At 33.6% G+C, this 16656-nt stretch overlaps 1 protein-coding gene across 1 annotated transcript in view; it reads left to right on the top strand.

Moving 5' to 3' along the window:
* Nucleotides 1–16656, top strand: part of PCLO (piccolo presynaptic cytomatrix protein) — a gene marked incomplete at its 5' end in the record, with an annotated part of 285887 nt that overhangs the window by 157062 nt on the left and 112169 nt on the right. The window contains 3 exons of the mRNA XM_014528177.1: nt 2073–4260; nt 8052–8188; nt 13924–14014. Coding sequence (XP_014383663.1) covers nt 2073–4260; nt 8052–8188; nt 13924–14014 — 2416 coding nt within the window. The remainder of the gene's footprint in view (nt 1–2072; nt 4261–8051; nt 8189–13923; nt 14015–16656) is intronic.

The following is a 16656-nucleotide window of genomic DNA, read 5'->3' on the forward strand; positions in this document are numbered from 1 at the left end:
AGTTCCCTGTAAATTTTGGAGGTTAAACCCTTTTCAGAGAAAGCATTGGCAAATATGTTCTCCCATGCAGTGGGCTTTCTTGTTTTGTTGATGTTTCTTTTGCTGTGCAGAATGAATTTTTTTTTTTGTGGTCTTTAAAATCAGTCCTTAAATTATAAGTTGCTAAGACATCACTTTAGATTCTTTATTATATTAATGTCTGCCCTCTTAGACAGTAAGTAATTTAGACTCTTTACTTTTTTTAACTCATTTACTCCTTAAAACAATAATGTAAGGATAAATATTAAACTTCTTTTACATGTAAGAAAACGGAGACCCAGGGAGTTTAAGCAACTTGCTAAAGGTTTCACAGCTTATGAAAGGCAGAGCCAAGATTAAATCAAGCTCTTAGTCACTATGTTATATTCCCTCTCACTTATAAGAAATATGGTGGAGATTTGGAGCCATCTCCACATTTGTGACTATTTCTATAGTCAGAGTAAAAGCTATTAATGTTGGCAAGTGGAGAACAGCAAAGCTAGTTTGATTTGTGGAGGCTAACTATGCTAATTCAGTGAGTATGTAACTTCTACCAAACAGTTTTATCTCTTGCTTCCATGACTCACATCCATGGCACACAAAGTATTAATTAACACATGTCATCAATGATTAAATATTTGCAACTCTGGAGGATAATTAGAAATCCCCAGTACCTGGAATGCTTCTTTAATCTAGGATTTCACTAACAAAAGAAAAAGAATTTGACCAAGCCTACGGTCTCGTAAAGTTAAATTAGGAAACAATTCATACATGTATGAGCAATAGTATCAATTTCTAGTTCGCTTTATTAACCATTACTCTTAATTCAATAAATGTTCTTCTTTTGTGGTTCCTCTTGGTTCTATTTTTTCCTATGATTTCATGTATACTCTCATTCTACTCAGTGAATTCTGAGAAATTCACTTCATGACTCAGGACCTTTAAAATTAGTCACAGCAAGTTCTTATTTCACCCTTTTATTTTCTCAATCTTTCACTTAACAAATATGTACACCCATTTAATGGATACCTTCAATTTTTCAAAAATTAATTTTTAAAATGTATATATCTACCCTAGAAATTCTCTTTTATTCTATTTATTTGCTCCATTCCATAGTTACTATCTTTGTTTTATATGCTTTCTCTCTGCATTTAGGTTCATCATTTACTGTTGCATTAATTCATGGGTGTTTATAGTCCTCCTTTGGAGGAAAGAGGGGAGGAGGTACTGGAAGAGATTAAAGAATTTATTTGCATTTATGCATAACCAGGGACACAGATAATAGTGCTGTGAAGGCCTGGAGGGGGTAGGTGTGGAGGGGGTAGGTGTGGAGTGGGTAAGTGAGGAAAATAAAGGGGTCATTTGTAATACTTTCAACAATAAAAATAAATGTAGAAAAAGAAAAGAATAATAAAATGGAAAGAAAATAAAAGACTCAAATAGTCACAAAAATATTGAAAGATTAAATGGGAAATTAGTTGATATTACTCTTTCTTGGAGAAAAAAAAGATTAAAGAACTTGAGGGTTTAATTTCAAAACATTTCATGATTAGAATAGAAATAACAGCTATTCTAGGGAGTAAAAATAGGAATGGAAAGATTGAGGCAAACAACTGAACTTTAGTGGCAAATAAGCATTATCTGTAACAAATATAACTTAAACTTTAGATAATTAATACAAATATTTTAGAAATACATTCAGTAAATAATCTTATATTAAATAGGATGGAAAATCTGTTTTTAGAGTTCTCCTGAGGTTCTAACTAAAATATAAGTCTGCCTAGCAATGAGTTCTGTGCTTGATTTCAAAACTAACTTCTAAAGTTGCAGAAGTTACAGTAATAAAAAGCCAATCTACCAAGAAAGAAAAAATGATTTTTCAGTTAATTGCACTTGTGGCTAATACTTAAAATTATATATAAAAATCTTATCATATTATACTGTCATACCTAAAACATATGGAATCATATTTATTTAAATGTAAAGTGTGAAGGTTTTTTATCTTTAATTTTTCCTTGATAATAAAGTACTATATTTTGTTTCTTTAATTATAGACAAAAAGTTCTCAAACCATAACACCCTCTGGCACCCAGAAAAAAGTTAAGAGAACTCTGCCTAACCCACCTCCTGAGGAGACCTCAACAGGGACTCAGTCGACGTACAGCACAATGGGCACCGTTTCCAGGAGAAGGATCTGCAGAACCAACACAATGGCACGAGCCAAGATTCTCCAGGATATAGACCGAGAACTTGATCTTGTAGAGAGAGAGTCTGCAAAACTTAGAAAGAAACAAGCAGAACTTGATGAGGAAGAGAAGGAGATTGATGCCAAGTTACGGTACCTGGAAATGGGAATTAACAGGAGGAAAGAGGCATTGTTAAAGGAGAGAGAAAAGAGAGAGAGAGCCTACCTCCAGGGGGTAGCTGAGGAACGGGATTACATGTCTGACAGTGAGGTGAGCAGCACCAGACCATCCCGAATAGAAAGTCAGCATGGCATAGAGCGACCAAGAACTGCTCCCCAAACTGAATTCAGCCAGTTTATACCCCCACAAACCCAAACAGAATCTCAGCTAGTTCCTCCTACGAGTCCTTACACACAATACCAATACTCGTCTCCTGCTCTTCCTACCCAAGCACCCACCCCATACACCCAGCAATCCCATTTTCAGCAACAAACTTTGTACCACCAGCAAGTTTCACCTTATCAGACTCAGCCAACATTCCAAGCTGTGGCAACGATGTCCTTCACACCTCAAGCTCAACCTACACCAACCCCACAACCTTCTTATCAGTTACCATCACAGATGATGGTGATCCAACAAAAGCCACGGCAAACTACATTATATTTGGAGCCCAAGATTACTTCAAACTATGAGGTGATTCGAAACCAACCCCTGATGATAGCACCTGTTTCTACTGATAATACATACGCTGTTTCCCATCTTGGTAGTAAGTACAATACCTTAGACCTGAGAATGGGTTTGGAGGAGAGAAGTAGCATGGCAAGCAGTCCAATATCAAGCATTTCTGCAGATTCTTTTTATGCAGATATTGACCATCATACTTCACGAAATTTTGTCCTAATTGATGACATTGGAGAGATTTCCAAAGGAACAGCAGCATTGACCACTGCATTTAATCTTCATGAAAAGGATCTGTCAAAAACAGACCGCCTCCTTAGAACCACTGAAACACGGAGGTCTCAAGAAGTGACAGATTTCCTAGCACCTTTGCAGACTTCCTCAAGGTTGCATAGTTACGTGAAAGCAGAGGAAGATCCAATGGAGGATCCTTATGAGTTAAAGCTTCTGAAACAGCAGATTAAACAAGAATTCCGTAGAGGGGCAGAGAACTTAGATCACCTTGCTGGTCTTTCCCATTATTACCATGGTGATACTACCTATAGACATTTTCCAAAATCTGAAAAGTACAGCATTAGTAGACTCACACTTGAAAAACAAGCGGCAAAGCAACTACCAGCAGCCATACTCTATCAAAAGCAGTCAAAGCATAAGAAATCACTAATTGACCCTAAAATATCAAAATTTTCACCTATTCAAGAAAGTAGAGACCTTGAACCTGATTATTCAAGCTATATGACTTCTGGCACTTCTTCTATTGGTGGAATTTCTTCCAGAGCAAGGCTGCTTCAAGATGAAATCACTTATGGCCTCAGAAAAAATATTACAGACCAACAAAAATTTGTGGGATCATCTCTTGGCACAGGACTAGGCACATTAGGAAATACCATACGGTCAGCTCTGCAGGATGAAGCGGATAAGCCATACAGTAGTGGCAGCAGGTCCAGACCTTCTTCCAGGCCTTCTTCTGTCTATGGGCTTGATTTATCAATAAAAAGAGATTCTTCCAGTTCTTCTCTAAGACTGAAAGCTCAAGAGGCTGAAGCTCTAGATGTTTCCTTCAGTCACGCATCACCCTCTGGCAGAACTAAGCCTACCAGTTTGCCAATTAGCCAGAGTAGAGGAAGAATACCAATTGTGGCCCAGAATTCTGAAGAAGAAAGTCCACTCAGTCCTGTTGGCCAGCCAATGGGAATGGCCAGGGCTGCAGCTGGACCCCTGCCACCAATATCTGCAGACACCAGAGATCAGTTTGGATCGAGTCACTCATTGCCTGAAGTTCAACAACACATGAGAGAAGAATCACGGACTCGAGGCTATGACCGTGACATAGCGTTCATCATGGATGACTTCCAACATGCCATGTCTGACAGTGAAGGTAAATTGGGCCTCAGAATTCCTTGTTACTCTCAAAACTCAAACTCTCATTTTTCTGCATGTTTAATCTTCCTTCTCTAAGGATGTATTGTACTTTTCTTGGTTTGTCTTTTGCATGTTTACTTCAGTTTTATTTTTTGTAAATGGAAATTGTATCTTGTGTATAGATTTTATAGCATGCTTTTCTTTATTTCTTTTTAGATTATTCTTTTATTGGTGTTTCTTAATTGCTTGATTTGTTCGATGTCCTCTTTTCCAAAATCATTATCAATAATTGTGTCAATGAAATGGTCATTATTTAAATTCATAATTGGCTAAATAGTTGGAAATTTTTTGTCTGTTCTTTTCTTTTTAAAATTGTCAGTTTCTTTCAGTTTATGAAATTAAGGTTTCGAGCCATTAAGTACTATTCTGCTAGACTTTGTAATAGAAAATTACTTATGTCATTTTTGTGAGACTAGTATTTATGAATTCAGATAATGTTCTCATCTAATATTAGTATAATGCAGAATTTTATAATTCTTCTTAAATAAAAGGTTTGTATTTTATCTCTCATTATGAATACCATAATTGCCGAGTCTGTACCTTTGCATTATATACTAGAAAAAGCACAAAATATGACATTGACAATAAATAATCTTATCAGTATATATAAAGTATTTTTTATGTTTACAATTCAAATTTTGTACAATGCTTTTATGAGTTTACCTAGTTGAAGCTGAAGCCCTCCAGGTCTACCTGTTTAGTCTTTTCCTTGACTTTGCTCCCTTTTTTTGCCCTAAATTGTTTAACTGGTTTTTCATATTCAATAAGTGATTTAAGGCAAGTACATACCTAACTAAAAACTAGCCTATGGTGTTTTTGTTGTTGTTGTTTAATCATATAGAACCATAAATACTTTAGAAAGTTACCTCATCCAAATCTAATTTTGAAGATGAGGGAGGAGAGGTACAGTGATGTACAGAGGCTTGCTCATACCAGCCTTGTGATTCTGGATCACGAGTCCTCTGTGGTTTATTTGAATGTAGGCATGGTTTTGAGTCATGGAAATAAAATATTTTTGATCAAATAAAAGTGTATTACTTCATGCCTTCGGAGACTGCAAAGCACTAAGCTAACATGAATATCTCCCCTTTTGAGTCCTACATTTTCTTTGAGCACTCACAGGAAAATATGTTTTCATGAAAAGGATTTTCTTCCTACTTCTGTATCTAGCCAGCAATATGATTTTAGAAATTCAAATCTAGATTTGAAAAGGACTAAAGTAATCACTGGATCGGGAGGACAAACTGCTTTTTCTAGTGAAATTCCAACAACTAATCACTTTCTTCTGTACTGGCTAGTGTAATGACCAGTTTGAATGAATCTAAATAAAATTAAACTATTCATGTAATAATTGGCTGTGAATAATGTAGATCCCAAAATAGCTTACTTGTATTTTACATTTAAGAATACAAGAAAATATCAATCAGTCGAAAAAAGGGGAATGTTTATCTCTAGCAAATTATTTAAATTAATTTGGAAAATGCTATTATAAAATTTAGTTTTTTAAGTGCAGAACTACCATGGCTAATAATATAATTGTAGTTATAAATAATTAGCATTTATATCTAACTTACTATAAATTATAAAGACAGAATTTAATATGAAAGTAGATTTATTCAATCGGGTTTTTTTCTTGGTGGTTCTATAAATTCCTATGAAAAGCATGATAGACATCCTAATTTACACATAGAATTAGTATAAGAAATATCCATCAAAGTATATTATTAGAATTGTAAATAAATTGACAAAATTTGGAGTAAGCTGGGATACTGCCTTATTTGTATAGACACAACCAAGAAAACATGTTTTAAAGGATTGTATTTCAAATGCAATTAGCAGAATTATATATTCAAATGAAATCATGTATTACATTATCCAATATATTCATTTATTAAAAACAGTATAGATTATTTTTTCTTTTCATAATAAATATAAAATAAATATATAAAAAAGTAAGGTATAATAGTGTTGATGTTGGGACAATCATAAAATTTTAATCTGATGATTAAATAATGGATTTGCTTTCTATTTGCTTATCAAATTTTATTATGCTAAATATTTTTTCATAAATGTAGTTAATTCATATCTAATTAAAACTATAAAAAACCATAAATATCCAGTAGATTATGAGAAATGATTGTGTAACTATTAATAAAGTCCAAGGGACAATCAATTTAATATTTTAAAACATGCATATTATAATTAAGATATTTAACTTCTTTCTCTAGTTGATGGCTAATTTTTCTGTTTTATTCATTTCTAAATATTTATTGAATGTTATGACATTTGCAAGGCATTGTTTTTAGTGTTGAGGGAAGGAAATAAAAATCAAGATATGAGCCTTGCCCTCAAGCAGCTTAGAATATAAGAGGGGAAATCAGAGAAGCACATATATAACCACAGATCAGGTACATATCAGTGTATTTCATCAAATCTAAGACTGACTGAACTATGACACATTTCTCATCTTCTCCTGTTTTGTTTTGTTTTTGGAAGAAATCTTGTGGTTAATTACCACCTTTGACCAGGATCACAGGAGGTAGAAGTAAGTAATGGTGTACATGCTGTGGGTTTGCCAGCCCTGCTAGCAAAGAAATAATAAAAATTGCCTTTAAAAAAGTCATAGGAGAAGGTTTTGAAAGAGAAGACAATCAGGTATGTAGAAGTTAAACGAAAGCTCTAGTGTGATAGAATTCAACAGTGTGGCATTGTAGAAGCTTAACTTTCCAGAAAGAATAGACTGATATCATCGCCAACCAATCTTTTAGGATGAGCACTTGAAAAAGCTGCTCCATCTCCCATTTAGGAAGCAACAAATACTTCCAAAGACTGATAATTACAGATCTTTTTACCAAGAATAAAACTTTATATGTATAAAGTTAAATTCTGTATATTAGGTAAAATAGAATTTTTGGTCACTAAATAATAGCTTCAAAAAACGTTAGCAGTACTAAGAACTGAAGTAATAATTATGTACTTAAAAATGGTTGTATGTTCAGAAAAGTATTTTAAGATGTCAAGTTTTGTTACATTATAAGTACAAAAGAAAGTCAAATTAACTCTTCAATCTAATTCCTAGATCTCACAGAAAATAATTGTTTTATTTTTAATAAAACATTCTAAATGACATATTTTTTTAATATTAGGCTACCAGATGATTATGGCACATATCTTCCTAGCTATATTATCTGAAATCCTTGTAGAAGTAATGTTTTCTTTTATTTATGAATGTCATAAAAACAATGTTTTCAAAAAATACTCACTTGATATTCAAAGCCAGCAGCCACATCTATATATGTACTTGTTTGATGTGATAGTGGGAAAGTGACAAAATCTTCTGTATTTGAGGAATACATTTTCCTTAGACTAGAGATGGGCGATGGGAGGAGGTGAAGAGGTTGGAACTAATGGTTGAATAAAATGACTTCTAAGGAATGTTCACTTCTTCCTTTATTTATTTCAATTACTCTCTAAATTTTTTTCCCCTTATTTAAAATCTACCTTTGTTTTGTTTTCTTTGGCTCTGAGAGGTTGCATAGGTGTGTAGATGATTTTTTTTCTAGGTTATTCCATGACACATATTTTGTAAACATAGTATTGGGAATGGTTTTGCTCCATTTGGAGTTGTATTTGAAATGCATGAATGGTTAACAAGCCTGGTGCATGTTGTACTTCAGAACATCCGTTGCCCTCTATCATTTGTATTAGTTGGGGTTACAATGTTTGATATTTCCTTGGTCCCCAAAGCCTACCATCTGCGTCGTGAAGAAACAGATTGGTTTGACAAACCCAGGGAGTCTCGTTTGGAAAATGGACATGGTCTGGATCGAAAACTGCCAGAAAGATTGGTCCACTCTAGACCACTCAGTCAACATCAAGAGCAAGTAAGTACTATATTGAGCAATCTCTTTGAGATTTATACCGCCCCCCACCAAAAAAATTCACCCTAGAATAGTCATAATTATACTAAAATGCATGAAATTTCCATCATTAAAGTTCACAATTTTGAAGTAGTACGTGCTTTACTTTTTCAGCCACAACTGACCTTGCAGCATAGCTGTGATTCTTCTACCAGGCAATTTAAGTGATTCATCCCTCCAACAGATACCGTTTGTACATCATACCCAACACACTGTACAAGGAGAATATCTAAAGCTCCTAAAGAACTTACAGAATAGGGGGTGAAATAGATTTGGGTACTTTCAATATTTTCCAATAGCAGTGTGTTCAGATGTTATGAATAGCAAATAAGATGACCAAACCAAGTTAGCTGGGGACAGGGAAGGCTTCCCTTGGGGAATGAAGGAAACATATTTTAGAGTGTATTGAATGGAAGTGTTTTGTATTCATTTTTGTATTTTATTATCAGAACTCACATAAAGTAGGTGTTATTAATTAATATCTAGTTATAGATAAAGAAACAGAAATGTAGAGATAAATTTCACAATTAGCGAAATATGATTCCAAAAGGAAATTATTCACTTTAGAATAAATGATGTAATATTTGGGTTAGATTTTGAAAGATACATAGGAGATCAACAGTTGAATAAATTGAGAAAGTTTTCTCTAGTAAGCCAAGTGGCTTTCAATGATTGCCTAACAGATCAGATATTTGCAGGCTGTTACTCATAATCATTAAAACAATCACAAAAGAGGTACTTATTTTACATACATTAACTCCGAAATCATCCTGTCTGATTCGTTTATGCAGAAGACAACTATGTTTTAAACAACAAAAAAGAACCATATGAAATTACTATAATTTATCTCAGTGTTTGTCACATATATGCTTAGATTGGTTTCCTTCTAAGCAATTTCTGTTTTCATGGACAGATTTTTAGCTGTTAAATAGAATTTTCTTTTATCAGAATTTTCATAAGGTATAAAAGAAAAGACTTTTGCATGAACAATAAGTACTGTCCAAAAGATAATATTTATATGCTTAGATTTGGTTTCCTTTTAAGCAATTTCTGTTTTCATGGACAGATTTCTAGCTGTTAAATAGAATTTTCTTTTATCAGAATTTTCATGTGTTTTGTTTTCCTATATGCTATTACATTTTCTAGAAATTTTGGGATACTTCCCTCTGTGTTGCAAATATTCTTTCTTTTTAATTTTTGATATCTTTAATAAGTTTTGGTTTAGGGGTATGTTACCTCTATGCACATATTAATAAACTTCCATTTCTTTGTACTTCATTTTAAAGTATCAGACTATTATAGATTTATATTTTTCTTAGCTTATCTTGAATTGTATTTATAGTTGTATTTCAATCTCATCAAATAGATCTGGATGAGGAGTAATAAAAATTAATAAAATCATTCTCAATATGTTTTCAAAATGTGAATTTACATGTTTTCATCTATAGTTACTAAAATAATAAATTTGTAAGCTAAAATTAATTTCATTAAATGTATTTTAAGACTCTCTTCTTAATTATTATGCCTTACCTATCATCATTTGTTTCTTTGAAGTTTAGCATTTCCCACAAACCTAGATCAAGTCACTGAAAGCACAAATCCTAATAAGATGAAATACATAAACTGGAAAGGTAAAAAAAAATAGTGGCTTTCATATAGTTATTTCCTGACACTACTGTTTTCATATATACTCAGAATAGTCTTGTCCAACTTATTTATTCAACTAATATTTTTGGAGAATACATTTTAAGAAATCTGTGTCCACCTCAAAAAATATTTTCTAAAATTCCTTTCTAATGTCTGTAGATAAAACATTAATATCCCTAATGACACTTTTACTCCTCATTTTGTTACTAGCATCTATAGATTTATGAGTTTGATCCACTGAGCATGTATTACATTATAATACTTAAGCATCTATATATATAAAAGCCTAAGCGACCGTTACAACTGGTCAACCAGCCGGTGGCTATAACATGCACTGACTATGATGGGGCAGATACTTAACACAGGAGCTATCCCCTGGTGGTCAGTGTGCTCCCACAGCCAACCTCCCGCAGCCAGCCAACCTTCTGTGGTTCCTCTCCCTGGCCGGCCGGATCAGCCGGATCGGCCCCAATCAGGACTGGGTGAGACATCTCCAATCAGCTGGGAGGGACCCCACCTGTGCACGAATTTGTGCACTGGGCCTCTAGTGTTTAAATAGTATAATTGGAGAACAATATAACCCCAAAATTTAAGAATCACTTAATGAATTTCTTGTGTTTTTTAATAAAGTAGAAAATGTAAGGATCCCTGTTTGGACTATAGCTAGGTAAGCATAATAGATTAATGTGTAATTTTTTTGCTAAGTTATATTTTATATTTTTATAATTTTTATATGTTCATTTTGATATCTAATATGCAAAAAGAAAACTAAATGTATTTATCAAAATTGCAAATATATAGAATTATAAACTAGTTTTAAAGTGAACAACCATATAACCACCACACAGATCAAGAAAGCGAACATTGCCTCCTTTGGATATCCCAATGTGCCCCTTCCAGATTGCAATATTCAACACCCCACCCCCCATCCCCCCAAAAAAACACACAACTATGTTGACTTATGTAACAATAATTTCTTTGTTTTTCTTTATAGTTTTTTTCTAAATAGAAGCTACCTAAAAGACAACATATCTTATTACAGTCATATAAAGTTCAGAATTTATGCCTTTTTGCATTGATATTTATTTTCAAATACTGTTTTACCCCTTAACTGATTATAACTATATTTTGGCCTAGAGAAAATAGCAGAATGTCGTTCTCATTTTATTCACTTCTTTGCATCTCTAATTATAGAAAGGTAATATTGAGCTCTGCGTACCAATATATCCAGATGCTTTTATTTGAAAACATGCATAACAAAAATTTATGCTCATAAAATGCTCTGGAGGCAATAATAATAAAATCAAGTTGACTAATACAAATACTAATTTATCTTTTTAAAATATTCTATGTGCAACATACATTGGAGACATACACATTTTTAATAGACTCAAAATCATTAACTACAGGAGGAAACCAAATCTGCAGATTCATATCATTTTCTTTTAAATATACATATACATATAGATGTATACATATGAATATAAACATACACATACATATTCATTTGGAAGTTCAACTGCTTTGTGAATTGAGCAGATTACTTGACCTCCTTTTTAAAAAAAATTTCCTCAATTACTTCATCTATAAATAGGACTAATACCCTTCACAGGATGGTTATAAAGGTCAACACTTCTTTTTATTTGTTTGTCTGTTTGCTTATTTTTTATGGGAAATGGGTCAACACTTCTTGACCAGGACAAAATGCCTCCACTCTGCACTAATGCCCACACCTACAGTTCTCATGTAGTTGCTCTGAGCAAGTCACTCTTTCTCTTGATTCTGGGTCTTTGAATGCCTCTTTTCCTCCACCTGAATGCTCTTCCACCTCTCTTTGCTTGGCTAACTGGACACATCACTGAGGTCCCCATGAACATGACCCATCTTACAAGAAGCCTTCCTTGATACTACCACTCACACCTCCCACTAATACAGGGCAAGTGTTCTTCCAATAGTACTGCATATGTCATGTCACAGCTGTGAGCTCCTAGACAGCAGGGATTCCCTATTCCATCCACCTCCGCACATATACAGGGTTTAGCACAGTGCTTGGGACACCGAAAGAGCACTCTCTATACTGAACCAAGCATGCCTCGCTTTGAGGTGAAGGGAAGTATGAATGTCTGCATTAACAAAAGATATGTTAACACAAGTGTTATTTCGTAAGTACGAAGGCTCATTTCATGAAAATGATTCCTTTTGAAATATGTGTAAGTAGGATAGAGGAAGAATCCTTTTTTCTGGGAGGCAATAGGTCATAGTTCTCTCAATGCAGTCATCAAATGACAGTGCTATCAGACACTGGCCTCTTGGGGAGACAAAGGTGCCACTACTTGACATCTGTCCTGCCCCTCTGGCCTTGCTCCTGCTCTTATTTGGCAGAAGCAACACCTTCCCTGGAACTCCAACTGCTGGAGAACTCACTCAACATTCACCTGCAGTGGTTAGGAAAAAGCAAAGACCTAGCTGGGCCATGCATGGGAGACAGATACCTCTGCTTTCTGCAGACAGTCACAATGATCATATTTGTGGCAGGTTAATGTTTCTGATTTATTAAGTGAATTCATGAAGGTGATTGTAGACAATCTCTGAAACTACAGGAGATTCTATGAGATGTTCTGAAAGCAACATTTATGATAATGATGTTTAACATCCCTTCTACCAACATCATCTTAGGTACAAATTGAAAGGCCATTCTGGTTAGCTGGTAAAGCTCTGATGAAAAATTTGGGAAACCTTACTACTCTTCTAGTAAGGGCAATAGATACACTAAGAGATTATATCCACTTGTTACTCTGGAGAAATGCAAAGAACAGCAACAGGCAAAATTGTGTTTTCTTAGTTTCTTCTTAGCCAAGTGGGAAAATTACTTTTTAAAATATAATACATCAAATTAGAAGATATTTGAAATAAAGTAATATCCACCAATTTGAATGAATTATCTACAGCACTAAAAAAGTTGTTATATTTAATAGCTGTAGAATTTCCAATGCACATGGTTTAAATTTAGTAAAAAAGATCTTTAAATGCAGATTAGGGGATGGAAGGAGGAGAGGAGAAGAGAAAGACAGGAAATAGAAGGAGAAAATGATGTGATGGAAAGTAAGTGGGGCAGAGGAGAGAAAGTAAGAGAAAAGAGAGGGAGAGAGTCAAAGAGAAAACAGGAAGCGAGAGGATGAAAGAAGGAAAATGTACACTCAATTGTTATGAATATACATGAGGTTTTTAGTGGCTTGCAAAGTTAGTATTAGTATAAATTATCAAGATTAACTGATTATATTGACCATATATTTTTATAATCTTGCAGACAATATTTTCGTTTGTAGGATTCATGTAATATTCCTGGACTTAACAGGATTCTGCTGTTGTTTGGGAAGTTTCTATATTCATCAGAGATTTGATTAAGCTTATTCTTTCCTGAGGAGAATTAAAACTAAAGGCTTTATTTAAGCTTGTATTTTTTTCAATTTGTATTTTACTTTTAATACCTAGAATTCTAACAGTTTTACAGCTGGATTGGCAGATTAAAACCACATGAGTATTCTAATGAATCTTTCTACACCAAATGTACATCTCTTTGGTTCAAAATTCTATTTAACATTTTTGTTTAGTATTCCCACACACTTCTTTTTTTGAAGTATTACAGATGTCCCCTTTTTTTCCTCCTTTGCCTCCTTCCACCCGGCCCCTGCCTCACCCCAGCCCTTCATCTCACTATCTCACTGTTGTCTGTGTTCATAGGCAATGCATAGATGCATATATGTTCTTTGGTTAATTTCTTTTCCCCTCTTTCCCTTCCCTCTGAGATCTATCAGTCTGTTCCATGCATCCATGTCTCTGGACCTATTTTGTTTGTCAGTTTCTGAGGCCATAATGAACACTGAATCCAATAATATTTTATAGTGTAAGATGCTTCAATGGTGATCATTCCAGAAACTTTCATTATGTTTTTATTGACTGACTCAATATGCTTTTTAAAAATGTCTAGTTCTGCATATTGCACTTTAAGTGTCTTCACGTTGATTTTTCACCTTATCACGTGTATGTCTTAGATTATACAGATGAATGGGAAGACGGTGCACTACATCTTTCCTCATGCAAGGATAAAAATAACAAGGGACTCTAAGGATCACACAGTTTCAGGTAAAGAAAAGCAAACCATCTAGTCCTCTTCATTTTAATGTCAAACTGATAAATGTATTTGGTTTTCAGTTTTGGATAACTGAATAAATTTTAGAAAACACTTTTTTGTCAAAAATTTGTTTTGGAAAATTTCAAAAAATAATCATGCTATACATATGAACATAAAAAACAATAATGGCATGCTCATTAATATGACAAATTACTAAATGGTACATATTTAGATCATTATTTTCATTAGCTGCATTTTTAAAAATGTACATGGCATTATAATCCATAATTCTTGCTCTATTGTGTAATATGGTCACTGATTTTGGGACTATAAAACATTCTTACACAGGAAGTAAAAAGCTATCTTGGAGTTTTCTAAGGAATAAATTTCCCTATACCTTGAACATTATCAATTATGCCAAGTTTTTGTTTAACTGTGTTCTTCTGTAAACCAAAGCTCATGATGTAATTTTTGTAAATGATTTATTTTGAAATAATTTTGGACTCTGAGAAAATAGTACACTTAGTTCTTTTTCCCACCTTTTACCCAGCGTTCCTAAGATTCACAATAAGATGATCGAAAGCAAGAGTTAACATTGGTATGATACTATTAAAACACCTACAGATCTTACCTAAATTTTGAGTTTCTCCACTCAACCACGAAGTTTTCCTTTCTCTGTTCCAGGACTCAGTTCACATCTCACATGGCATTTAGTTACCACACCACTTTCATCTCTTCCAATCTGATAGTTTCTCAGTCTTCCATTGGCTTACTGACGTTGATGCTTTTGAAAGAAAATAGAATTTTTATATTACAAATTTAAATATTTTATTTAAATCTGAGTCAAAATATAAATTTTGTCAAATTTAATAATTTTAAAAATATAAGTACTAACTACTATATTCTCACTCGAATATATTTTTTCTGTTTCATTAACACTGTACATCAAGAGAAAATATTTGTAAAGATATATGTTCTTATATGTGTATATATTATGGATATATGTATAGGTGACATATCAATATGGTTGATGTGCTAGAGGGTTGTTGTTTTTTGTAGGACTGAGATAACAAAGAACAAAAAGAGGTATTTTTTTCAATGTACTTGCTATTGTTCCTGGCAGATTTTAGACCAGGAAGCATGTGTGTATAGAACAGGTTTTGCTTTGAGCAATTTTTCTCTCTTTATTTTCATAGAGAATGAATCGATTAGGAGGCTAATGTTCTTTCCCTTTTAAGATTGGGTAATTTGTCTTCCACCAGAGACAGATAATTCAACCTTTATAGTTTTATTGTGTGCAGATTGTATTTTAACTACTAATGAAAATTCCAGGGGTGAATCTTAACTGTTTTTGTAGAAATAATTACTTGCTACAAACTATTTCAGTTCCCTCCAGCTCACAAGGCAAAATAGCATAATACTTTCCAGCAATGCCAAACATTATTTTTTAAAACAGAAATATTCAAACCATTTTTTACTAAATCATTAGGACTCTATTACAATGTATCTATTTTTAGCTCTATTATTATTTGTATACTATATGAATCATTTCATCAACTGGTTATATTTTGCCATTCATTATTTTAATTTATTTGCTTCTGCTACAATTAGGAAAAATGTTTTAAAATATAAGAATAACAGAAACAAGAGCTATTGATTTCTCATAAGTATTGTAGTCTGAAAACTAAATTCAATTTTATCAGTATATAGATTTTGCAGGATGAGAAATGAAGATTATTGTTTTGAATATTAAGTTTATTAATAGTATACTATGCCATCTCTCTGAATGTCCCATTTTCTTCTGATATTTCCCTAAAATAATTCAAATATTTTACATTATATTACCCTGTATTGGTTACCTTGTATTGATTACTACAGGGTAAATATATTTTTCAGGTGTCCTTAGGTCGAGTGATCTCAATCAAGCACAAGGCAGCAAAACGGAGAATAGATAATGAATTTTAGAATCAGAAAGACCCGAGTTGAGGTTCAGCTCTATCACTTATGTAAATTTTGGTAATAACTTTGCTCTATAAGAACAGTAAGACCAGTTCTATGAATCTCACATAACTGCAACTGAACCTAGCGCAAAATTTTGTACTTACTACACTCCCAACAAATGTTATTTCCCCTTCTCTTAGAAATTATCAGGGGGAAAAAAGAATAAAATGTAAAGCTTAAAAAAAATGAGTCTCTTTTACGTAGTAGTCTATCTTATGGCTCTAGAAACACAGCTGTTTGAAACAAGCCAAAAATATTCTTCTGGCTTTAAAAAAGATATTGCTTAAATGGTTCCATAATGGACTGGCTACATCTGCAAAGCTAGAAAGGATGATTAGCAAGTGTAATATTGAAGAACATAAAGAAATGTTTAGCTTCAAAAAATAGCAATGTCTTCTATGGAAATAGTGGCTCATGTTCTATTTCTCATTAGTTCACCATCTTAGTGGGCTTTCAGGAACAAGAGACAAATGTAACGGATCTCATTGGATCTGAGTCAACAGCAATACCAAATATGGATAGCTCTTTATATTATTACTAGAGGCCCGGTGCACAAAAATTGCAGAGTGCACGCTAGGTGCAGCCCCTGGTCGGGCTCAGAGCAGGGCCGATTGGGGAGTTGGGGCGCCGCCCCCTGTCATCCTGTCATGCG

Source organism: Myotis brandtii, unplaced genomic scaffold (genome assembly GCF_000412655.1).
Source record: "Myotis brandtii unplaced genomic scaffold, ASM41265v1 scaffold621, whole genome shotgun sequence".
Taxonomy (NCBI): Eukaryota; Metazoa; Chordata; class Mammalia; order Chiroptera; family Vespertilionidae; genus Myotis; species Myotis brandtii.